We start from the raw sequence: 26,670 nt of genomic DNA, 5'->3' as shown, positions 1-26,670 counted from the left end.
TGACTCATTCATTCACTGGCTGCTTGACTTGACTGACCCAGTTACAGATTTGACCGACTTGATTGAACAGGCTAGTGGTGTGACTAATGGTGCTCAACATTCAACAGGGGCTATGAGAAATGTTGCAGCAGAGAGCTACGAATTAACTTCGACCAGCAGGGTTTCTTTAACATGCTCCAAAAGTTACGCACATGAGGGCTTTCACATTTCTCCCCAACCAGAATGCAGTCATGATGGCCAGGAGCCGTACCCGTGACCTTTTGGTTTGCAAACATCACAACCACAGAACCACCGCAGCAATTTTCAAATAGTCCCCGTTTGCACAAGGGTTGTTAATGAACCTTCCTCAATGCAGCCTTTATCAGTAAACATCCAGATAGAAAGTTGTCCAACGAAACCTGATTTTTGAATTGAATCTTTATTATCATGTGTTGCACATGAATGATGGCGGGAGTAAAAGCTGCCCAAAAGCAGCTTGACTAGCTCCCACTACCTATAAATGGGCATGGAAAAGACACTGCAGTACCTGTCGCGTGAGCACTTCGAGGGCAGCCGCATAGTTCTTGTTCTGGATGTGGTACTGGATGACACGCTCGAAGTCTGCAGACACAAGAGAGAGACGCCAAAAGTGGACAAGTTATGTTGCAAGAGGGGACGGAAAAGTGCGACAGAATGGAATATTTATGCAAATTTTCGCCCCAGTCGAGAGATTTGCCGAAACCTTTTGCACAATGTGCACAGCTGCTCACCCTAAGGCGCATTTTAAACTTTTTTTTTTGCTGTGAGCTGCAAAGAATGTTTATGCCAATACCGACTGGACAGTCGAGCATGTTCGAACCAATAATTATGTCTGTGTTTGGGTATTTCTATGACAGAAGAAGGTGCAATAGTTCAGCTGCGATCCCATTAGCAAAAACAAGCAAACCCACACCCAAGAAAGAATATTTATATGGGTTTTTGATTGAGTTTCTATGCAGTTTACAAAGACAATTCCTGAGAGCAACCCATTTGGGTGCTGCATACACAACTGTACCCGTCAAGATTGCACCTCGAAACCATAAGCACTAAAAGAAACAATCACGTTAACATAGATCGCATGTTTATAAGGATCGCATGTTATATTAGATTGAACCTGTGCTGTAAAAATTAGGCATTTTGTGTGGAGTGTGCTTGATGAAAAGCATGAGTAGATGAATGCCTACATATTTGATGATGACACCATCGTGTAACCATAACAGGATTATATAATTAATTGTTCTTGTCTTTCTTGCCTTAATGCTAATCAGACCTTGCAAGCAGCTGCCAAGGCTAATCCTGGTCTGCCAGTGTCCACAATAAATAAGACAGAAAATGTATCTGTTCACTGAAAATGAAGTCAACGGACAGAATTAACTGAAGAGGGTGCACAGTTGTTGTTGCTGAAGCTTGCATAAAAACAGAACATACAATTTTTAAAAATGCACATTATAACTAAGCACAGAAGGGATTGTCAAGGGACTGCGCATGAGCACAGTGAAGCCATTTATATCTGAGAGTGCTCACGGACCTTTCAAGATGTTGGCAAAGTCGATGAGGATGTTCTCTTCGCCGTGCTTAGCGATGAGCTTGTAGACGGCACTTCGGTTGTTGCTGACGCATTCCTGAAGGAACAAAAAAAAAAGCGTTACATATGAAGAATACCACATCTTCTCAACTCATCATCTTTACTCCAACATCAACAATATCTTTCAATATCTCAAAAACAACAACTCAACATCTTTACTTCTTTATGCCCTTAATGACTGAGGCAAGAAGGGACAGCAGAATCTGAGGCAAATAGAATATGTTACCAATGCCAAGCAAGAAATACTGCCTTCTCAGAGAGCAAGACTATTCAGGGAAACTGAGGTGCTTGCCTCTTATTAACAACCATATGAATATAAGCCAACAGACAGTGAAGCCTAGGGCATATTAACTGACTCTTTACTGAAATGTTGAATTAATTATGAATGAGGAGGGGAAAGTTTCCAGTCAGTTACATGTCCCCTTCAGGCGCTGATTATTTCTGTCCATTGAAAACTTAGTTTCACCCCATTTCTTGCATATTCAGGATCATGAAAGGCATACAGTTTCAGATAGAATCAACAATTTTCTATTCTTCAGCAAGTTCTGCCAAGTTTACAGAATGCAGACTCCACGCAAAAACTCTTTGCAGGAACATCAGGTGTGAGAACATCAACTATTTCATGTCTAGCATACTTGGAAAGTACCTATGAAGTCAGTAGTAAAAAAGTATGCCCAATGTAAAACTTTGTGAAAAACCATTTGAAAGTGTTGAACATGACACCCGATGACATACTGACATTGAGATCAAACAGCCTGCCATCTACCTTCCAACTCGTTTTACTAAAACACCTTCAGCATATTCAATGTTGCAGCACAAGTCTTGTTTGTAAGTGTTTCAAGACGGTCAGGGACGTGAACATTTTGCTTAAGATGTTCGGAAGATTTTGCGCTTACTGCTGCACTGTTTCTGCTCAAATTCTGCAGAAAGATTGCATTTGGGAGTTTACGTTGTTCAGTGCAACATGCGGCACAATGACATGCCTGTTTTTCTAAAAAAATAGAATGAGAAAATGCTTTTGTCTATGAGAAAGATGACTGCTGCAAAGACGGCGCTAGTATAAACTTTTATCGCCTCGTGGCAGCAGCAGCAGAAAGTAGCCCTTCAGGGAGGGTTGCTGCATGTTCCAGAGGAGTGCCTTGGCACCTGTCTTGAGCCAAAACAACGAACACAACCAGAGAAATGCAAACCACTGAAGTTTGCTCGAATAAGCATTGTTATGTTTGTTCTTGTCGCCTTCTCTTCCATGCCCCAAGATGAAACGTAATCATGAACGACTACTACTGGCTAAGGTTCAGTTCAACAAACACTGCTGCGTTTGTTCTTGTCGCCTTTAGCTTCGACATTACGAGAACAAACACAACCAGCCGAGCACTACCTGCAGGCTAAGGTTTAGTTGAATGAACGTGGTCCTGTTTGTTCTCACTAGCATCTCCAAGACAACAAACCCGAAAGGAATGCCAACCACCAAAGTTTGTCCAAACAAGCAGCACAACAAGCAGACAGCAATGACAACTAAGATACACTGTTGTTTTTGTTCATATTTCCATCTGCTTTGCACAACATTCCAAAACATTTTGCAACACTAGTAACAGCGCACCAAGGATTACGGACAGTGAAAGAGACAACACAGGAGTGCTAATTGAGGCTTACGACATAAAAAATTAATGCAGACACAAGTGTAAGCAGAACGTCAATCATGTTGCACGACACCGATGCTTTGTACCTTGAACGATGATTAACAGGTCATTTGCTGGTTATCGCGTTGCCTGGCACATGCGTATTGTTCGCGCCTATTTACTAAATGCTTTCCTAATAAAAATGTCCACAACCTGTCTGACTAACCGGACCAAACCAAGATTTCTGCTTACCGCTACTTTAGGCTCTTCCAGAAGTCCCCGGAACTCCGCAACGAGGTTGAGGTAGGTCCCCTCGTTCTGCCTGCCCGCCGTGCGCAGCGTGCCGAGCCTGTTCAGGAACAGCTCGATGAGCCAGAAGGTGATCACCGTCGTCTGCGTCTTGTCGGAGGGCCGCAGGCCCTTGAGCTTCTGCAGCAGGAAACGGCGCAGCGAGTCCTCGTTGTCCTCCTCCGCGCACTGGAGGAACTTGAGCGATACCTCCTCGAAAGAGGCGCGAGTCTGCGCGTACAGCTCCGCACTCTTCACATACCTGCGGCAAGAGTTCCCATTTCTTTTTACGAAGAAGATCGTTATTGTGGCCACAGTCATTCGAAAAATCGGCAGACGTCAGCCATTCCTCCCTTACTGAACTCGTCTACGGTGGCAGCAGCCGGCGTTGACAGTGGGCACGATAGTAATCTCGAGAACAACTTCCTTTAAGATGCACGCGTCATTTCGTCCACTACGTTACTGTCTTTTGTATAGGGGTGCTCCCATAGTGAAATTGCTAGAGTGAACAGAATGTGAAATTATTTGAGAAAAATCATCTGCAAATATCTGAACCAAATATCAGACACTTTCTGACTTTTAAGTAAAGCAAATATAAGTGAAATATGAAGTGTGCAGAGTACCATTTGATAAAAAAAAAAAAAAAATTAAGCCTTGTTTATATTATTTCTCAGAAGCACGCAATGCTGTTCGCATCATATGGTTCATAGTTATAGAAGCACGTAATGCCCAACTGAATGTCTAGTCAACTGTTATGTGGCACACCATGACACAAGAGCACAGCACGTCATCAGATTCACATAAACATGTTTGTTGAGGGGAGAAATGTGGTACTACAGCATTGCACATTGTTTTAAATGGATGCAAATATGCTGACAATAGTTAAATTATAAATTGCTTTGCCAAAAAAATTTGACAAAAAAATTGCGTACTGTCTGTCTAAATGCAGGGCTTCCTTATGGAACGACTGGTGATTATAGAGCAGAAGTTATCTGCTCAATGCATTCGCTCAGAAACCAGTGTCATTGCACGACAACCAGCTGGATCAATCAGGACACTCCTTACTTGTGTCTATTGCTCTCCTTCGAGATTATCATGAATGCTGAAAGTCCCTTAAATCTGAACAGAAGCGAAGACTCAACAATTTCGAATAGCTGATTCTCGGATCGAATGTATGAATGAAATAGCAAGGACAATTCAATCTGTCATCAAAACTTCAAATGTTCGCACAACTTCACTTTTGTGACCTCTGAAATGCATGCACAAGTGCTACCACTCTGAGTGTGTGGTCTGGCGAAACACTGCACAAATCGGTAAGTTCAAGAGCTGCACCGACAGCAAAATGAGGAGACAGCCTGATGATGACAACCCGATAATGCATTGTCAGATGGTCATCATCAAATGCTTCCCGTCGTTGTAAAGAAAAAAAAAAAAAAAACGCTCATTGTCACGTGTTGAAAAGCGGCCAAAGCTACCGATCTATTGTGGTTAAGTGTCGAAGCATAATTTTGAAGAACACACCACAGAAAATTTTCTGTGTCACAACGTCAAATGTTTGATGATGACAACATGATAATGACGATAATGACTGTTGTCATCAAATGATCATGATCAAGCATTTGACAATGTCAGCACCATCATCAAAATCTTGCTCACTGTCAAAGAGATTGAAGCTACTGATATACCACAATTTTGTTGAGCACATTACAGAAAATTTCTTGCATGCACATAAGTTTATGACGCTGTCTAATGAGAGCAGAGTCAGAAATGAAGGGTGGATTATTATTGATGACAGTTGATGGAAAGTTATTGGTTGACATACCCGCATACACTTACAGCTCTGCACTTTTTAGATATTTGTGTCTGCGTTCATCTAATTACCCACAATAACACTACATCAGGAAGCAGCTGTCAGCTTAATTATCTGCTATGGCTGATACAAAAGCAAATCTTGGCAGCTGTCACTTACTCCTTCTTTTCGAAGAGATCTTCGGCGTGTTTCGTGAGAACCTGGTCCAGCTTCTGGGGGTCTCCCTTTGTAAAAAAAAATTGAAACAAACAATGTTTTAAAAAGGAAAATTTACTAACATTTCCCTCGTACCACATACCTTGCAATGCTTCTTAGCAAGGTCGTACTGGCAACTTTTCAGGTACACTTCCCAGACGTTCCTGCACGTACGTTTGGTAGAGTGAGCAGCAGGTCAAGTGGTTCATTGCCACCCCCCCCCCCTCTCATATCGCATTCACACTGTTCGCCAAGGTAAATTAGCTAAGCAGCAGGCAGCCACTTATGACGACTGGTTCATTAATTCACGGGGTTTAATGTCCCGAAATCAACTTTGGGGCTTTGAGAGACACCGTAATGGAGGGCTTCAAATAAATTTTTACTGCCTGAGGTTCTATAATGTACACTTAAGCGCACAATAGTTTTTTTCATCCTAATCCCGTAAATATGCAGCCATGGCTTTCAGAAATTGAACCAGCCGTCTAATACTTAGCAGAAGAACAAAGCAGTCACTCAAAAATTCTGGTGGGTGGGGATCACTTATGTCAATAAAGAATAAAGACTGCACTCAAAATACACAAATTCACTAGGAGGTTGCTTAAAATCTTGTTTTCTTTTAAAAACTGCTTGCGACTGGAATGTACCGCTTTCCAACACTGCGAAAGCAGAATCCGACAACTTTTTCTTTCTTTTCCATTGTTCTTGTCATTGAAACAATTGTCTACTATTTCCTTCTCACAAGGTTTTGTTCTTTTTTTGCTTCATTAATTTCTCTTCGCCGCACTTATTGCAGTTCAACTTTCAATTGTAAAATTCTGCCTCAGCTGCGGCACTGTCCTGTGCTGGCTTACCTGTCCTCGTTTGTGACCTTGTAGCGGTACACGGCTAGCTCGGAGAAGGCCCAAATCGTGCCCTGAACGGGATCCCTGGCCAGACCAACAGCACGGCCATACATCTGTGAAGACCATACCACCGTGCATAAGATGAAGGAATCCACAGATCTTACCTGTGCTTAACCAGAAGGCAAGGAGAAAAATAATTATATGAAAACAAAAAATCCTGATGTACGCAGATTCAACACCTAAGCTGCACCTCGTCTTCGAGATGTACTCTACATGTTTTCAGGACATCTTCAGCTCAGCCAAAAAATGTGCAGTGCATGTGCATGACCCTATAACACAAACATAATTCCGCATCATAAAAAATTATACGTTGTTTACCTTTATTTCTGGCAATGGAAAGTACAGTCGCCCAAATAAAAGCCAATGAAATTTTATTTTGGTGATAAGTTAATTAGCATGTAAATTAATTAGTAATTTGTTTGCTGTACTGTCTGCAACTGAGAACTCTCTCCAGAATATAAAAAACAGTACCATAAGCTTGGCGTTAAGTTTGCCCTGCTTAAACCAGAATTTTGAACCACTGAAACAGCGCAGCAGACATGATACACTGGGCATTACAGGGACAAGCCGAAAAAATCCACGACAACTGCAAGGCCTGATCCGTGCTTACCCCGGAAGGCAAAGACAACGCTAATCACGCCTAAAACAAAACTACAAATGTATACAGATTCAGCATGTAAATTCCACCACCCATTTGAGATGTGCTCAAGACACCTTCAAGATACCTTCAACGCATACTGATCTAAGGCACATCCCCACTTCAATTGTGGAATACAACTCAAATGGGGGCGATTCCCACACGAGGGTTGAAAAACCTCTCAGTTCACTAAAACAAATTCAGACCATGATGATCCTGCTTTTCAGATCATCCTTATGAATCCTACGTTTTCTGTCTATATAACAAGGACTGCTGGAACCACCATGCAACTCAAATACATTCATATCACTTACATGTCATGCCTTTTTTCCCACAATTGTTCTATTATCCATATGGAATTTTCCATGTGCAAGAAACAATCATTCATGCAATGATGCGGGTTTTAAGATTACTTCTTTGAGAACACTAATAAAATAAACCTATTTCTTTTATAGCCACTCAATTTCATCAACATCCCTTTTCTTCGGGCCTGAATCTTGCATGCCTCGCACCACAGCACAACATCTTTTTCTCACATGTTTGTGGCTGAGAACAAAAGCTCAGAGAGAGAAAAATGTAATGTACACACCTCAGGAAAGACATCTTCGAAGACCAGTTCTTCGTTCAGTAGACAGTAAGCTCTCAACCTACAAACGAAAGCGCACAGGATAAATTAGTTGCTGCTCTCAAACTGCTGATTCATGGGCCTTGCCATTCGAATGCAACCTGTGGACCACTACAGACACCCCAGTGGAGGTTAACTTTAGCTACCCGTGATACCCTGAACAAGAACCAAATATGAAAAATACAAGTGTGTCCTTTGCATTCTGTTTCGATCAGACTGAGAATGCGGTGGGCAAGAACCAAACTTGCGCTTCTGTGCTCAGAACCAGGACACCGCAGTTTCCGAGCCAGTGAGTGGGTGTTTCGAGACTGGCACAAGGCATGGGCAGTACTATGCACATAAATTACTCAAGGCAGTGGTTTGGCCTAGTTTGTCTGGAGTGCTCAGACACTTGAGTAGTGCTACAAAGATGACGACAGATATATAGCCAGTGGAGTTTACTGATTCTTGGGAACAAGGGATACAATGACCAGTAGTTCATAATTGAGACACACTAAGGAATCCGACAAGTTTGTTAAGGCTTGCTGGCGGGCTAATTGGTTCCAATTCATAGTGAATGAATAACAGCGCATAATGATGAGGATGAGAAGGCAGCACACACATACGCTGTGTGCTGCCTTTTTGTGCTCATCCTTAAGAGCCATTATATGTTCACTGTGAATCAAAGAAGCTTGAATCACCATGAGGATATACGGAATGTACATCTGCTTAAGCAATGCCGCACTCCAAAGCCTAGGTCATTAAAGGGCGAGGTCCCATGATTGGAAATGGGCTAAGCAAGCATGTTTGCCTCCTCCCCCCCCCCCATTGGCGTCACATTGCAAAGCCGAACTGGAGGCCCTTCGCAAGGTAGTCTCGTAATGTACATTGACGAGCATGCGGTTGGTCTGTAGACGCTGGGGTCCTCTAGTCCAGTAACACGAAAGTAATTCCCTTTGTGCCAGAAACGATGCGCACCGTCAGGTGGTGCTAGTAGGAGCGTGCGTGCCATCTCTTTTCAAATCTGCGTAGCTCCTACCTTTGTGTGTCATGCGGGAAAGCCGAAAGTCACGAGAACCGAGAGTTGTGCGTCCTCTAGAGCAATAACGCGAAAGTAATTTCCTTTTGTGCCCAAGGCGATCAGCACCGTCGGGTAGTGTTAGTAAGAATGCTCGTGCCCTCTCTTTTCAAAGCTGCAGAGCTCCCACCGCCATGTGTGACGCGGAAAAGCCAAAAGGTTGCGAGAAGCGAGAGTCGTGCAGGGAAGGTGTATGTCAGGGGTGCAGGAGGGAGTTGAACATGCCCATAAACACGACGGCGCACGGCACTGAAGTGCCCCGCGTTGTGTGTAGTTCTGTGGGTTGTTACATCACGCATTCGTCTTCATCCTTGAAGCGCTACTCCGTTTCGGCATGTAAAAGTACAGTCGTGCAAGAGGTGGCAAATGTAATACTGCTTTTGAGCAACTTGCATTTCTGTTGCTTTGTAACATATTTGTTAATACTGCCGGTTATAAAAAAAACAGAGAAATACACTTTCTTGTCAGAATTAGCACTAAAAAATGAACAATAAGAGAGGGTTCACTGCTTCACTAGTTTCACTGAGTCATGTCGTCGCTCACCTGTCATTAAAGAGCACCAGCGTATGGAACTCTGTGAGAACCATGGAGAGAGGCTTCCTCAGCATCTTTCGTTGGGCATCTTCGTTCCCGTATCTGAGTCGCCGCAGCTAAAGAACACAAAACTATGTGCTTGTATGACTATTAGAATAAGTGCGAGAAGACAGACAGTTCCTCCAAAATTATTTGAGAACTGCTAAATTCACCCAACAAGTAGCTGCTAACCGATGACTTCCTTTCTATGTGACAATTTTATCACATGTTTGGCTTTTCTTTGTTTTTCTATGTCACCTATTTTAAAAAAAATTACTTATTGCGGGTTTTTTGAGTGACAACCATAAATATAACGGCACTTTGTTAGGTAAATGCAGACCCCGAGTAAACAAAGATAGCGTGAGATTTACAAGCGCTGTTCCTTCGCCATGCATCGCAAGCAGTTTGGTTTACAACAATGTTTTTTTTTTTTTTCAATTTGGACAACCCTGTGCAGATTTGAGATCAAACATTTGCACGACTGCTAACTTTCTAAATGTGCACAAAGTGCAGACGGCCATAAAAGCTTACAGGACAGTAGAGTCCGAAAATATCTGAATTCTTGAGAAGTCCGAGCACACTGCCTCAAATTTAGACTTTCAATCTGTAGAAGCTTTTGCAACGTACACAGTGATCCATAAAAATGCCAAGTTCAAACAAAATAAAAATTCATATTTGTCAAGAAAGCCATACCTCGCAAACTCGTGTGGTCGGCTGTGCACGAAAATGAGCACACACATGCATGTCCCAGTGGCCATGCAATCTAAGCTACACAGGCCGAGAAGGATACTCCAAGAGCTTGGCATTGAAGAGAACAACCTTGGAGTCGGAGTCCATGGCAGGCAGCAAGACATCGCCAAAATAGACACCAGGTTCTGCAGAGAAGGAGAGGAACAACTAAGGCACACAATTGATCTTTCCTCTCTACTGACGAGGAAATCATTTATGATATACAGGTTAACTGAGGGTTTTAAAACAGACAACCCTGAAACTCTTCTAGTCTCTAATAAAACTATTGCTTCCTTTTCCCCTGTGGAATCACCTTTTCTCAAGGAGTAAAATGCAAGTTTTTTGTGCCTGCAGTTTCTGGCCAAAGCGCGACCAGCAGTGGGACAACAAGGGAAGCCTCAGCTTGGAGCCAACATTTTGACGAGGGTACTGGGACCTGACAGCATTTTGTAAGACAAGGAGCCAAAATTAATTAATTAAACCTGGGGGGTTTTACACTTCCAGAAATTAAGCAAGAGGGGGGGGGGGGGGGGGGGAGTGCTGCACAGGGTCGTCATAGTGGAGGAATACGGATTAATCTTCGCCCTTATTGGCAAAGGCGAGCGCTAGAGCGGGATGGAAAGAAAGGCGGGAAAGACATCCAGGAAAGAAAGTGTCTTTCCTGATCACGTTCTCTGCTTCCTTTCCATACCACTTTAGTGCTGCCCCTTGCACAACACCACCATGTCGCACCAGCTAGCCCACCAATTTACTATTCGAAATTGATTACCTCGGGTTCTTTACTCTCTGTGTGGACCAGTGTTGCCTACGAACAACACGCAAGGAAAAATTTTCTTGTTGCCGAGTTTCCCTTTTGAATACAAAGTTTGTGGATAAATGTCTTTGACCAAGACTGAATGATGAAAGCAAGCGTCATTTGTTGGTTTGGAGCTGGAACACAGGATGAGGATGAGAAGAGGAGCAGGAACATAGGATGACGAAGAAGAGATTTGGCACGAGGCTCACTTTCTTAGGAAAGCCTGATCGAAGGAGACAGACAGATACAAGGTCTCTGGCTGCACTGGTATCCCACCCATGATGTAAAGCAAATGAAATGTACACCTATGGTTCCCATATGATCAGAGTTACATGTAAAAATTCCAAGGGGAGCCCTAGTTGGCTGAGGGTGAAGTCCACTTCCAGCATTATGCCTGATGTTGCCCCCATATTGCTAAAAAAGTTTCAACAAGATACACTTTTCTTTTTGTTGAATATGCCTGTTCTTGGTGTATTTTGCACATTCGGATGGAAAATAAATATATTTTTTCCGGGTATTTTTATGTCTCATGCTTGAAGGGTTAACGTGTACAAGAAGTTCGGTACATGAGCATTTTTTCCCTTTTTCCATGGCCAGGAATCGAACCGTCAACCTCAAGTAACCACCATCTTCATGCAAAGCCTTTGTCTTGTTTACCAAACAAGTGTGTGTTATGCGTGCGGTTCTGCAATTCATTCCATGCCACAGCACCCACGTGAAGTACACACTATACTAAATGTATTGTGGACAAATGAAACATGAATTAAAGTATAAAGTAGAATGTCTCTTACGAGTAAGGCACAGAAAACACCTCTTACGAGCCATAACTCAAGAGCGCGGCCATCAGGCCATCCAGGTGCCAAGGATGATGTAGGCACCCTCTAAGCTTATAAGCTGAAATAACACTGAAATGAAATGAAGTGATGAAAGTCGAAATGAAAGAATGTGTTACAGTTGGCTCTAGCTAGACTACACAGATACATGAAAGTAGAAACTAGCAAAAACCATAGTCTTGTAGCTTTCATTCATGCCTCTTGTCCACAGTATGGAAATCTTGCCTAGTATGGACAAGAATTCCGTATTGTATATCATACGGACTCTGCAATACGGAATTCTATGGAATACGGAAAAAGACAAAGGTGTGCTTTTTAGTACCAGGAGATCTGCTTACCCAGCATCATAGCAAACTTCTTGGCAGGTTCCGCTGGGCACGAACTGAACAGCTGAAGGCAGCTGTACTTCAGGTCGCTTGGGATTTCCTTGCATCGGTCTGCATGCGAGGCACGTTTATTAAGCCAGCCAAGACAAGCCAACACATGCCATGACAAAAACAAAATGTATACAGAAGCAATGTTTCACCAATTAGCCTAGCAAGACATTCTTCTAAGGCTCCTTATTAGTTGCCCGTTGTGAGAGCATGTTGCACTCGCCGGGATGAATTATTCATTTGATGCCTGTCACTTTGTCATGCAGTCCACTGATCTGACAGGAGAGACAGACTTTGGAAGAAGACATTTTGAAAGTGCAAGAGCACATTTATCTAGTACAATTACATAGTTACAGATGATGAGATGGAAATTTACAGAAGAGTAAAAATCGGTTGGAGCACACGTGACAGGCCAAGTTGGGAGTGGACACTTACTGCTATCCTTGAAAAGAAAAGTGCACAATCATTGCATTCTGCCAGTACTAACATATGGGGCAGAAACATGGGATTAATTAAGAAATTTAAGAAGTTGAGGATCATACAATGAGTGATGGAACGTAAGATGTTAGGCTTAAAGTTAAGAGAGAGGAACACAGCAGTCTGGATTAGAGAGCTAACGGGGGTAGCCGATAGTCTAGTTAATAGGAATAAATAGGGCTGGACAGGCCTTGTGATGCATAGGACAGGTAACTGATGGTCTCTTACATACAAAATATAAAAGTTACATGCCTGAATTTATTACAGCAAGGAAAGTGAAGAAAAACTGACTATCTCTTCCACATCGAAATAAAGAGGTATGAATAATTGACATTTGGGGAAGTTAGTACTGGTTGAACACCTTGATGGGGCAATGTAAGACGACAAAGACAGAAAGCAAGAAAGACATTGGTCTTGTATCTTTCCTGCTTTCTGTCTTTGTCATCTTGCACCGTCCTTTCAAGATGTTCGTACAGAAGTATTGCTGGCAAAGTCTATGCGTCGTTCTCTGTTATGCAAACGAGGCATACACTTCCACATCAGGAAACAATGCATGGACTGCCCCGGTAACATTTTTCTATCTCTCACTGGAAGTGAGATTTGGTTTTTTTATTCAAGTTCTTTACTGTGATAAATTTCACACCATGCGCATTATTTGCATGTGCATTTTTCTGACCTTCTGGCGACTAAAATCCCGAGAGACGGCCCACCCCCAAAAAATAACCCACCCCTGACTAAGCTCCCGGCTTAAAGAAACTAAAAGTTACCCCACCTCATATTTTCACTCGATTTTCTCTCGATTTTACAGGGGATATCCCTCGGGATTTTACGGTAATCAATCAGGCATGAGTTTAACTGTCTAGTACTTCTGCCTATACTGTACTGTCTTTTGCAATATGATGACTTTCGCAAGTGTCAACTAACTTAGCCAACAAGTTCTGCGGATAAAACTATCACATGATCACAACCACCTCGACACATCTTCTCCTGAAGTCGGCTTCTCCTGTCAGGTTGACAGGCTAGGTGACAGAGTAACAGGCATCAGATGAATTCAGCCCAGCAAGTGGATCATGCTCTCAGGACACAGTAATACTTGTGTTCTGTATCTCTGTATGGAAAGGAAATACAGTTGTATTTATGTTCCTTGCCGTGATAAATTCTACACCACCTGCATCATCTGCGCATATATTTTTCTCGTCCTCTAACGACTGTAACAAATCAGTTGCAGGAGTAGCGCCCAAGTCGTTCGATCAGTTCTGTTCTTTGTGTTCTTTGCACTCGGACGACTTCCGTAAAAGCTATTAGCTTCCTTTTCTTTAGGTGTTGACAGATACTACTAGGATGCGACAATCGTGCATACATCCATGACTTTGGGCACTGTCTGGACATCAAAGGCGACCAAGTATGTGGTGTTTGTGTCACAATTTAACGAGTCAGTTGGCAAAGAAGCAGACAGCACGGAAGGGCTGCATGAAATTCATGAACAATGCATTTGACAAAGCCAAAAGTAAGTAGAAACTGCAAGTACCAAGGACATTGTCGGTGACGTTGAACACCCTCAGGAGCACTGGTTGTTCACCAGAGGGCGCACTGGTACCAACAAACTGGTAGATCCGCCTGCATTATTTTAAGAAAAAAAAAATTGCGTGATATGGCCATTATATTTATAATGTTAGACATGCAATAATGTTAAACATCTACGCTGCAGCAAGGCTAAAGCCTATACAAATCTGCAAAGGCACAGAGAATTTGACGCCAACTTCTAATTTCAGTAAGTGTTAGCAAAGTGCAAATGGGAGTATGAAGACTTAATGGCACATAAATCAAGAAAGAAATATATATTTTTAAGCATACAATGAATGGGTACATACAAGAACTGAGCTCCACCCACTCTTCATTTCAAAATCACGCATACATGCATAATATTGTAAAATAAAGATCAGTTGGAAGTAAATGCTCATGCATGTTTCTTTATCGTTTTTGTTGTTGCTGTTGTATTTTTGCGTGCACTTATCAAGTCTTGAATTCTGCCACTCCAACTTGGCCTGAATGTGCATGTTCTTGATGCTGTTGAAGTACTACTATGCACCGCATGATGTTGCCTGGCACAAATAACACTAAACCAAGGACTAAGGGAACACTCGGATACAAATCTGTTTGCCTCCTTCATTTTTCGTCATGCGTTATCAGTGCCAAACAGCATTAAGCAACTTTACAACTAACAAAAATCAACCAACGCCCTCATAAGGGGTCTCCAAACACGCCTCTATGCTTACAGGAGAGTACTGACCCAACACGTTCAGCTTGTCCTTTTAATTCTGAGTTTCGTGAAATCCTGTGCCCTCTAAAGCCTAGAAGAAATACTACAAAGTGTCAAATCACTCTAAAGAGCAAAGGTACCAGCAGTTTTGGTACCAAGTAGGTACATGTGTCACGTCGTCATGATACCTTGGCTCACTTCATTCCTGTAGTTGCTGCAGATGCCACGAATGGGTGCAATGAAAACAAACATGAGCAGCACTCCTCCACATCTTTTCAATGAGCAACACCATCATGCCTAGTCTTACATATAAATGACATCAGAAAATTTTGCTCTGCATCAAGGTGTCGTGGTAATGTCAATGATGCCAAGCCTGATGCTTCGAGACCCACTCTAATCTCAAGATATCTGATGCTTCCCGGCCTTCACACTGGCTAACTTTAGCAAATATTGTTCAGATAAAAAACTTGGGTACGCTTCTTCCATATGGGATCCTCACACTTGTGCCCACACTTGAAGCCATCCAAAGCAATTCAGCTCGGTTCATTGTTTGCTAACCATTTTCGTACTGCCAGTATTACTGCAATATAATTATCTCTTGACCTCCCCGAATCTTCTTACGGATGAAAACTAGCCCGCTTATGCCTTTTTCATAAGATCTTCTTTACCGACCTGGAGTTGAAAGCTGATGCACATCTTGTTCTCTCCTCCCTGCTGTGTTTAACCTTCTGTCGACCATTCTGCCAGACCAACATGTATACTTCCAATCGCTTATACCAAAGCCTCATCTAAATGGAATCAATTCTCCACCTCCGTCACCAGCAACCCTGACCCCATTTCGTTCAAGCCATATTGAGCATGCTTTGAACTCCCATTCCTCTCTGTAACATCATTAAGACATTTAGACTAGTATTTAAATAAATGAATGAATGGATGAATGAATGAATAAATAAAGCCGTCATTCTTTTACATTCAAGATGTGTGGGAGATTGGCTATGATTCTGAAAATATGTCCGTACTATACTAGAGTGGCCATGAAACACTATGCTAACTGGTAGAATGACAACACTATTAAATTACGTCACCTCACGAATATCCTGCTGCAAAAATTTTGTCTAATCCTTCAAGCAGAAGCAAAGTTAGACATACTTATTGGACCGAACCATGGTTTTCTAAATGTTTCATTTTCACAAGCATGCTAGAAGCTACACAGGAAAGATGGCAAGGGGCGAAAGGGAGGAACGCCTCACTAACCCTGCCCAAAGGTTGGAACGTCTCGGTAGTGAGGCGGCCCATGGCGGCCCCCCCATGGCTGTCCGTGATATCTATGCTACGCTTTTAATCTCAGAGGCCATGCACAGCAGACACTGCAACATGCAACTGTCATGTTTAGACTGGCAGTGGAAAGATCAAATGGCTTTTCTCTCTTTTTGAGATAGCATAAGTTTACATTTTTCATTTACTTAACTCAAACGAGTAATAACTGTAGTAGCGGGAATGTTCTCGTGATCATGAAAGCAGTCAATAGCTGTTGTGGGTCCAGCTGCTGGCGAAGATGCTGCATGACGACACTGTGGAAGAGCAAGCAATTTTTTACTGCTTTTGGCATAAAATTGTAAATTCTTTGTGGTATGCAGTGCAATAATACTTGGCTCACATGTCCACTGGAGAGACTTGTTAACGGATCGGCAATGCTTGCTTACTACATTCAAAAAGGGGTTTCAGGGCCCCTTAAAGCAGTTGGGGCTTTTTTTTTTCTAGATAAAGATGTTGCAAATCAGATGAGACAAGCCAGCTCCATACCTTGGAGTCGTGACTACGATGAAGCACCGCTGGTCCAAGCTGCGTGGAACGAAGCGCCGAACCTCGAGGCCCATTATCGGCCCTATGCTCAGGTCTTGACTCAGCTGGAAGACCTGGGAAACAAGGTTTAACAACAAAGCTGTCCACATTTCCTCAGTTTAATTTAGGGCTTCCTAATTTTTTACAAGGATTTCGTAACATAACCTTCCAGCCAAAAACAGATAGCGTAGCAGGTCTGTAAACCACACGTCTGAGAGCATCTGAAGTGGACAAATGTGATTTACGAATTTGCAGGTTGTGCTGAAATTTCTGCAACGTGTATGAGGGTTTTGCAAAAGTCTAGCTCACAAGTTACATGTAAGCTTCAGAGCGGTGTGTAATACACTGCTTTTGTCCATTACTGATGTCTCGGTAGGCGCAGCTTACGGAATCGTCTCCGTAATCATTCATCTGTTCATCTCCGAGTTAGAGTTGTGAAATTGTTGCTACAGTTTTCTTGTGTGTTTTTCTACCATCCTCAGAGATTATTTGCAAAGGAGTGATGACCCAAATAAAACATTCACTCTCTACCGTCAGAGGTGCTTCAAAGTTTTTTGCTCCGAGTGAAACAAACTATATCAAATTGAGTGCAGTGAATGCCAAGCGAAATGATTTCTCTATTTCCATGCTATTTAGATGGGAGTTCTTGAGGCAAAGCTTCCCTTAGTTGCTTTCCCTCTGCTGCCTAGTGCAACGTGGTGTGGCACCAGAGCGTTCCAGTCGCACCAGCTGCAAAACCCCCTGCAGGCCTTGAGTTTCAGTATCAGACACAGTCTAACCTTAATATAAAGAGCACAGATATAATAAATTATTGGATGCAACAAACTATCAGACGTAATGAATTAAGTCTATGATGTTTCTCACTGACATCGCAATGTAACCAATATGCACGCACTTAAAGGAACTCTGGATACAGCGAAGGCACCTTTGTGCCCGATGCGGCTTCATTATAAAGAAATTCACGTGTAGTACTTGTGCGTGTGATGCGAAGTTCACCATCGTCATCAACCTATCTTTATCTCCACATCCAGCACAAGGGCATTTCCCAGTGACTTCCAATTACCCCTCTCGTGCGCTAGCTGATCCCATCCTGTGCCTGCAAATTTCCTAATTTCGTCACACCACCTACTTCTCTGGCGTCCTCCAATGTGCTCCCCTTCTCTTGGCACCCATCCGGCAACTCCAGTAGACCACTCTTTATACACCCTACACATTTCATGTCCCAGCCTACTATATTTTTTTTTCCCTCTTACCGCCTTACAAGATACAACGACCTTGTAAAGTCATTTTATCTCGCGAGAAGAACCTTCCCCACCCCTCACCGCAAGTTAAACAGGGCACAGGCAACCACCCTTCGCCTGTTACAGATGAATACATACCCCTCCCTCACACGCTATCACACTATGTACCCCGACATCTACCCGAGCCAGACGTGCAAGGTCTGTAAAACTGAATCGGCAACACTCCCCCACATGCTATGGGGGTGCAAACACCAATATCAAGACCTTAATCCTGTGACCCTCTCGTCGAGATGGCACGCCGCCCTGCGCAGCTCCCATCTCGACTACCAACTCTGGGCGACCCAGCAGGCCTACGAAGTGGCGAAGAGGCAAGACCTCGACGTCCCATCGTGGGAGGCCTAGGCCCAGCCGACTAAACTGCTGGTGCTTATTAAAGTTCACTCTCTCTCTCTTAATGTCAGCCAGAATATCGCCTAGAACCATTTGCTCTCCAATCACCACCGCTCTTTTCCTGTCTTGCAGCACTGTGGCCAACATTCTGTGTTCCATCGCTCATTGAGCGGCCCTTAACTTCTTTTCAAGCTTCTTTGTTTCTGCACCATACGTTAGAATGCAACGATTGTTCGCTTTCCTTTCAATGGCAACTTACCAGTTTGCAATACCGCTCCGGTGAGCCTTGCAAGAAGAACCGGTCGTCAGTGGCGGCCAGCTCGGTTTCAAAAATCATGCCTGCGGCAATTTGTACCATCAGCAAGTCAAACACAGCTTAGAGGGGAACATGTATCAAGGTGAGCTGTATTAGTAAATTACACTTCTGCAATACAAAAGTTGCCGCTACTAATGTAAGAGGAGTCCTCGGCTAAAGCCAGAAAAGATACAAAAACGAAACGCAGGTGGGAGCGCCACCACGAAGCTCCCATGCCAGCTCATCCCGATGTCATAAATTTTGAAATTGTCTGAGCAGGTACGGTTAATCCTGCATCTTTAAAGAAGAAATAAATTTGAAATTCTCGTGTTTTACATGCCAAAACCACAATCTGGTTATGAAGAACACTGAACCAGGTCAAATTTTTCTCAGAGTGCAAAGCTTTCTTTCTGAGAAATCTGTATGGGTTTCCTTTGTAGCTTTGTGCTACAGCTCAGGTGGGTGCCAATTTTTCCTAAATTTGTGCCTTTACAAATCACAAAAAAGCAAGAGCAAATTAGGCGAGCAACTAGTGGCAACACATACCTTTGGTTGTGCCGACAAGAATAAAGCTTGTTGAGTTACTTTCAGGAGGGTTTTCGTAGTTCCAGCCAACAGCACTGATGACGTGTCCCTGAAAAAAAAAAAAATGGCAGGAGGTCATTACTGACCTCGTAGTGGCCACGTGGTACAGCGTACCGCTAGTTCCGATTCGCCGGGGTTCAAAACTAGTGAATCACAGCAATGACTACAGTTGCTAGACACAATTTTGGCACTAACAGAAGGCGGACAACGTGCAAGGTTCACAACCAATAATGCGTTCCAAATCTCAATACAGACGGCTACTTTAATGTCTTTGCCAGGCAGCTGCCATCTTAAAGCGACACTAAAGGAGAGTATTAAGTCAAGCTAGAGTGGAAGATTAGGCTCGTGCGTTAACGAATTCGTCATTCCCAGTGAGAACAAAGCTTGCGTATGTGAGAAAATGACCAAAATACAGAATCGGAGTGGCGCTACCTGTTGCAGACAACGCTGCCTCAAATGCGACATCAGTACTGGCCTACTCACAGAGAGCGGAGGTCACATGGATATTATGTCTATACTTTCTTCTTGCACTATATAAAAATGTACAGAAAGCATGGACGAATGAGCAGTGCGCACTAGAACAGCCACCCACTAGCCCTTCTTATCACTCTTAAGAACATGTCAACTCGTCTGTTCTGGCATGTGCAGTTTAAATTGAGAAGCAGCAATGGCACGTCCGGAGGCAATTTTCTGCGCAACAAAGTGAAATACTGCCTCACAGAAAACCCCGAGACTTCTGGATGAACAAGGTGTTGAGCTAGCTTGACTGAATATTTTCCTTCAATGTATAGCAGCTTTAGCTCAGGTGACCCCACCTGAACATGAGAGAACAAAGAAAAGTGTCTCGCTTGGCGTCCACTGCACTGAATTTACAGAGTCTCATCGGATGAAAAAAGAAAATCGAATCTCTCAACTTCAGGGAACAAATCCTTTATTTAGGTGATCAATTTTCTGACAGAAGTGGTGAAAATTGCGGAATTTAAGAACACTGAAGCATAAGGTTTACAAATCTGTAACTCGGCAATAAAAAAAATTGTGCCACAATTCTGTAAACTACGACTACTGAGACACCTAAATGTGGAAAAAAATGATGCATTATACACAGTTCTGACATGTATACAACCAATTTGTGAGTAGGACTTTTATGAAACTCTCGTTAAACATTGTGACAATTTCATGTAAGTTCATATAGTAGTATCAAGTTTCTCCGCTGCAGGTGTTCTAAAGAACTTCCAACATTACAGAACCATGGTCTCTGTAACTGACACAGAGTTACGAATTTGTAAACTTCATGCTTAAATTATTTTTAAGCTTAAGCAAGTTCTGGCAATTTTTTTCAAAAACTAAAAAGCCCTTTATCAAAATCTAGCTTCCTACAGTTTTAACAATTCAGCTTTCTATATTACATACAACAAATGTTCTTCGCATCAGCTCAGCAGTTATCTAATAGGAGCATTTCTGCATTTAATATGTATTTGGATGCGGCGATCACAGTTGGCTCCCAAGGTAAATCCTCCAATTCAGTGCTGTCTCAGTCTTACCCTAGATGGCAAGGAGGACAGCTTCATGAAGACAACATCGAAATCTGCGACGATACTGGTTACTTCACTATCTAGTGAACAGACAACAAAGGATATACAATAGGTAGCTCAATACCTTAAAATCTGAACGAAAAGAAAGACAGGGTGCCAAGGCAAAACTTGGCTTAAAGATCAATCGAATTATGGATACTTAAATTGATCGCCGCCTCTGCCCCTATTCTCCCTTCGCTTCGACAAAACAATGCTAGGTTCTCAAATGTGCCTTGAGGAGACCGGAAAATCAGCTTTTTACCAAAGCAAAAGTGCTCGGAGCCTGTCCTCATTGTTCATCAGCCCAACCTGCCATAGTACAAGCTCTTCTACAACACCCGAAGGCAACTGATTTGAGTGCCTTACTGTAGACACACTGGCCGTTGTACAGCTCACATGCATGATTTGAGCATTTGTGCTTTTGCCCCTCTGCCTCTTTCTTTGTCTTGCTTCCCCTCTCCATATGTAGGGTAGCAAATTGAACAAACCCTCATTAACCTCTCTGCCCTTCCCTTCCTCTCTCTTGACTTAAAGCTGCGAGCACATGCTTCTTGCTGCCATGTCTCAAATACATTTTCTCGTGTAGGAATGCTTCCCTGAATTTCATGTGCCTTTAGTTCGGCATGACAAAATGACGGACAAACCTTAAGTTTCGCGAGTGACTGAGCCTTTGCGGCATTCTGGTGGAGGTAGCAGTTGTCGAAGAACGTCTCGCCGTCAGAGTGAACCACACTGACCAACAGGTGCCGACCCAGGGGGTCGAGGAACAGCTGGTAGATCTTGGCCGCATGACCCTTGTCTCCGAGTGACCGGATCAGATCAACCTCTGCGACAAAAAAAGAGTGAGAGAGATAGAAGAAAACTCTATATGAGAGAAAACAAACTTAAAGCTGTTGAAACAGGCACTGCATTCTTCGCAAATCATTCGCTGGGATGCTTTTCCCTTGGTTGCGATGTCTCCAGTGAGTCGGCCATTGCAACAACTTACTGGAACAAGCAGTGTCCTGTCCGCTGGCTTAGCCGGTCAGCGCATGATGAAAGTGATCTCAGAAATATATCTTTAAAAGAAACCTTTGAAAGCAATCTACTGAGAGTACGGGCTCTGGCGAGTTGGACAGGTTTGTTAAACTGCCCATAAACAGCGAAACGACTAAGATGCAAAGAAGAAACCAACTCGCGTTGGTCATTTAATTTTCGTACGGTCACCTTTTATTCTGTACGATCGTAAACAAATAAAGCATAGCACTCTTGTACAATGTCAGAACAGAACGAAGTTGTCATGGTTGCGTGACAAATATGTGGCCCTACGCTGTTTTGAAGTGGCTCTGTGAAACTTTTTCAACGCCTATAATACACTTGCCTGGCTACCAGACGAAGCTGGTAATGGAACAGCCAAATGAAGCTCAGGACAATAGAAAGCAGAACCAGACAGTAAGGATTCACGTTAGGAAAAAGTTAGGCTTGCAGAAATGGTCACAAGAGGAGGGAAACGTACAACACAAACTAGGTGTTCTTTCTTGTATGCACCGCATTAAGCTTTTGATTCGACTCGAACAATAGCCGGCCCGTTCCTGCAACTTTCCAAAACAGAAACCCAATGTGAAGGTTTCCTCTTGAACTTAAGTGACATGGAGAAAGGCACAACAAACTTACCGTGCGGATTGTTTGGATTTGTGATGGTGATGCGAAGAAGGCACTTGTTGGCCATGGCGAGGACCAGGATCTGGTTGCTGACAACCAAGTGTGTGATTGGGTGAGGAGGCCTGTTGAGAGCAGGACATTGAGGACGACGCTGAGCACATGTTTGAGTAAAGGCAGCGCCTGAATCAATCAAACAATATATCCACCAAGTGATTAATTTTTCATCTTCCAATGCAACGCTGCTACAAGAGAACTGACCTGAAGCTACAAGGTCAATGTTGAGCACACGCAAGAACACATCAGCCCATCAGATTTAATGTTGTAAAAGACACAGGTACTACAAGAAACCCCAACTAAACACATATTGCTCTCAAGAAGGAAATACCTCTACCAATTGCTGGAGACACAAAACTAGTTGAAATTCTATGATACTGCACCAAACAGAAAGCTACACGGTAAACGAGATATATATGGAGCTTAGACAGTAGATTCCACAAGTTGCAATGAGAAATGATGACACTGCCTAGTTCAGGACTGTCCAGTGTACAGCATTTCTTATGCATTGCAAGCATTTAAATTTCTAACGAAATGTGGAACATGTGCTCAATTTCAACAATTTTATAATTGGCAGGTCCTCTTAAAGTGCAAAATAAAAAGTATGCTCGAATTTCGAATTCGCTGCTTGATCTACGAGGAAACTATCAAACGCCGTCTTTCTTTTTTTTTCTTTCTTGCTTTCGTTTCTTTTTATACATTTACTATTTCTCCCTAGAGGGGAAAAATTAAATTCTGGGGTTCTACGGCAAACCTACGATACGATTATCACGCACGCCAGATTGGGAGGGCGCCGATTTAATTTAGACCGCCTGGCGTTCTTTAACGTGCACCTAATGCATGGTGCACGGGCGTTTTTTCATTTCGCACCCATCCGAATGCGGCATCCGCGGCCGGGATTCGATCCCGCGTCCTCGGGCTTGACAGTAGGTCTCTCTGGCACCGGTAGTTTTTTTAAGCGCTTGAATCGGCTTTCTAGCCAAAAGAACCTTACGTGAATGTTATCCTCGTCTTCTTGAAGATCGGCGCTTCCATTTCGAGCGAGGCATTGATGTAGCCCGTCGTCTGCAAAGAGGAAAAGCTCCCGAGTACAACCCCTGCACCTACTACCACGGTTGTAACTGAGGCCATTTGGAGACACGTTTATTTTTTTCTTTCGGTGCCTCCAGTTGGTGTCCCCGCTCGACAATCAGTCCTTGTCGTTTGGTATCTGACTGAGACGCATCAGCCACAAACAACATTGAGTTGCCCAAACAGAAACCAGTGGGCCCCGTTCGTTAATCTAGGCCGATTGTCACAAGGGAACCACTTAAACGTTAAAAGGAGCTGGCTTCCTTAGAGATCACGGTTACACATTTGTGACGAGTAAGAACAATAATAGCGGCGAAATAACTTGACAGCTAGCTTACCAGTTCTGGGAAAGCGGATCGGCCGGCAGAGCCCAGATAACCGGCCGATTGCGAGGTCACCTCTTCATATTGGTCAAACAAAGACGCCATCTTTTGTACTATTTAGCCTCGTAGATCACGATTAGAAAGAACTAATATTGGCGAACAGGTTGATGCATGAGAACTTCCTAAGCTTTTAAGACTGAATTCCTGTCGTGGGGGGCGTTGTGCCACCGTACCTCCTATCAACAGTTTACATACTGCGCATGTTACTCTTTCGTAAACAACACTTTGCACTTTATATATGCACACATCAAATGGTATCGATTTGCTTATGTACTCCGCCTAACACATGAAATCAGCCTCGATTTCTATTTGTAAACACGGCGTAACGAATGCTTAGCAAGAACTGTAAACAAACAATTGCATGTTGCATGTGGAGGCGGCCATGACAGAATTCATTGTTGCTAACTGACCTCTGCGACTCGCGCTGTTCACAGACATGTGCACTCTAACAACAGTTTACACCCTTTGGCTTGCCCCTTCTGCCACACAAAAATAATCGTCATCTGCCTTGGTGCGTTTCCTTTCTTTATCGCTGCAAGCCCGGAACTTTCCAGTTACGAACGGCACGCGCGTTATCAGAGGGGGCACTCCAAAGGGTGTAAACTGTTCTATGCCGATAACGCGCGTGCCGTTCGCTACTGGAAAGTTCCGGGCTCGCAGCGATAAAGAAAGGAAACGCATCACGGCAGATGACGATTATTTTTGCGTGGCAGAAGGGGCAAGCCAAAGGGTGTAAACTGTTCTTAGAGTGTGGACACTCAAAAGGCCACTTTGATGTTGACAGAGTTACATTTCTATCGGGCGCCTGCAACTCGGCTGCGACGACTTACCATACATGGCTAGAGGGATGCGGTTGTATACAAGCTAGCATATTCATCAGATATGTATTACACTCATAGAAATATTTACACCCTTTGGGGCGTATCTCGTCCCACAACACTCACTCTTAGACAATTTACACCCTTTGGGGCGTATCTTGTCCCACAACAATAATCGTCGTCTGCCTTGCCCGCGTTTCCTATCTTTAACGCTGCGAGCCCGGTACTTCCCAGTCACGAACGGCATGCGCGTTATCAGTGTGACGCAGCATTCTCGACAGGAAAGTAGCGAGCGCCGAGTTTCAAGAAAGGAAATGCAAGCAAGGCAGATGACGATTATTGTGGTGGGACAAATATACACCCCAAAGGGTGCAACCGTTTTAAGAGTGCTCTTAAACGGTTGCACCCTTTGGGGTGTATATTTGTCCCACAACAATAATCGTCATCTGCCTTGCTTGCGTTTCCTTTGCTGAAAACTCGGCGCTCGCTACTTTCCTGTCGAGAATGCTGCGTCACACTGACAACGCGCATGCCGTTCGTGACTGGAAAGTACGGCACCACGGATGACGATTATCGTTGGGGGACAAGATACGCCCAAAGGGTGTAAATTTTTTTAAGAGTGTATATTGCGTCGCTGCGAACTCAATCCTATGACGAGCCACGCTAAATTCAGTATCCGAGTTGTGCAGCACAAGGTTGTGACAAGTTTTTGTTAATGTCTCGTGATGACTTTCCAGGGATATGCAGGGTCTTTTTTAGACTATAAAGAATTTTTAAAAAATTGCATAAATTCTAGCCACGAAGCTGGATTACTCAAAAGTGTGGACATTATTAGCATGACATATCGAAATCCATGATCGAGAAATTAACAAATAATTACTAATTAATTACAATTACTTACTTAAGGGGCCATATTGCAATTGGTGAGTTGTAGGCAGTGAGTTTAGAGATATATTCATTCCCAAAGCCTGTGACGAAATAGATACGTTCGGGTTACTTTTAAGCTTCACCGCACAAAATGACGTTTTGTTCAAAAAGTAAGTGGAGCAATAGGACATATTTACCGCAAGTAATTTGCTAATGTTAATTTGCTAATTTGCTTAAGAGGCGGACGTAATGTCCGCCTCTTCGAACAGTACAGCTGGAGGACTGCAGTTCTGTTATCTGCCACAGGCGAGTTTTAAAAATTCTGTATATATTCTAAAAGCACACGCCCGTACGTACAGGGCACAATGAACAGGCCTGGCCATATAGAGGTGTAGTACAAGATGCCTACTGGCAAAATCAAGAGTGGTCACGGTTATGTTCTTATCCCGTCTGAGGACAGAGACAGTTTCAAACCGTTTAGTAACGTATGGTATTTCGATATACACTCTTAGAAAAATTTACACCCTTTGGGGCGTATCTTGTCCCACAACAATAATCGTCATCTGTCTTGCCCGCGTTTCCTTTCTTTAACGCTGCGAGCCCGGTACTTCCCAGTCACGAACGGCATGCGCGTTATCAGTGTGACGCAGCGTTCTTGACAGGAAAGTAGCGAGCGCTGAGTTTTCAAGAAAGGAAACGCAAGGAAGGCAGATGACGATTATTGTTGTGGGACAAATATACTCCCCAAAGGGTGCAACCGTTTTAAGAGTGTATGCAAGTGGATTCCAGGTTTAGCGTAGGCGTAAACCTGAGCGGCCGGATGGTGACGCCACCTGGCGAAGCAGAGCTGAACCAGACAAAGTATATCGTACTTCACTGTTGGTGTAAATATTCGGCAGCGGTACGATGGGGATCACGGTGCCTTTTTAAATGTTTTACCGACAAGAACACTCATGGAACACGTAAACGTCTCCACAAAGCATTTTTGTTAGACGAAGCGTCACAAGACGGCGCTACCAGCGCCCGGTAATCCAGTATTACGCTAATGCCTTTGCGTACGTATACTGGAATACCAGGCACGTTAATACTCTCTATTATCCACCAAGTCATTCTAATACCGTGTACACAAAAGTA

The 26,670-nt window shown here is 43.4% G+C and overlaps 1 protein-coding gene across 1 annotated transcript in view; it reads right to left on the bottom strand.

Moving 5' to 3' along the window:
- The window catches only part of dor (vacuolar protein sorting-associated protein 18 dor), a 42,858-nt gene extending 18,597 nt beyond the window's left edge, over positions 1-24,261 (bottom strand). The window contains exons 1-18 of the mRNA XM_065446315.2: positions 23,807-24,261; positions 23,392-23,462; positions 22,356-22,465; positions 21,347-21,528; positions 19,093-19,180; positions 18,511-18,590; positions 16,582-16,694; positions 14,047-14,135; positions 12,006-12,104; positions 10,100-10,184; positions 9,280-9,372; positions 7,644-7,701; positions 6,367-6,470; positions 5,619-5,679; positions 5,480-5,544; positions 3,475-3,772; positions 1,547-1,640; positions 527-600 (exon numbers count right to left, since the gene is read on the bottom strand). Coding sequence (XP_065302387.1) covers positions 527-600; positions 1,547-1,640; positions 3,475-3,772; positions 5,480-5,544; positions 5,619-5,679; positions 6,367-6,470; positions 7,644-7,701; positions 9,280-9,372; positions 10,100-10,184; positions 12,006-12,104; positions 14,047-14,135; positions 16,582-16,694; positions 18,511-18,590; positions 19,093-19,180; positions 21,347-21,528; positions 22,356-22,465; positions 23,392-23,462; positions 23,807-23,896 — 1,854 coding nt within the window. The 5' untranslated portion in view covers positions 23,897-24,261. The remainder of the gene's footprint in view (positions 1-526; positions 601-1,546; positions 1,641-3,474; positions 3,773-5,479; positions 5,545-5,618; positions 5,680-6,366; positions 6,471-7,643; positions 7,702-9,279; positions 9,373-10,099; positions 10,185-12,005; positions 12,105-14,046; positions 14,136-16,581; positions 16,695-18,510; positions 18,591-19,092; positions 19,181-21,346; positions 21,529-22,355; positions 22,466-23,391; positions 23,463-23,806) is intronic.
- Positions 24,262-26,670: the final 2,409 nt, after the last annotated feature.

The sequence above is a fragment of the Dermacentor albipictus genome, chromosome 8 (genome assembly GCF_038994185.2).
Source record: "Dermacentor albipictus isolate Rhodes 1998 colony chromosome 8, USDA_Dalb.pri_finalv2, whole genome shotgun sequence".
Taxonomy (NCBI): domain Eukaryota; kingdom Metazoa; phylum Arthropoda; class Arachnida; order Ixodida; family Ixodidae; genus Dermacentor; species Dermacentor albipictus.
This window is presented reverse-complemented; position numbering and strand designations above follow the sequence as displayed.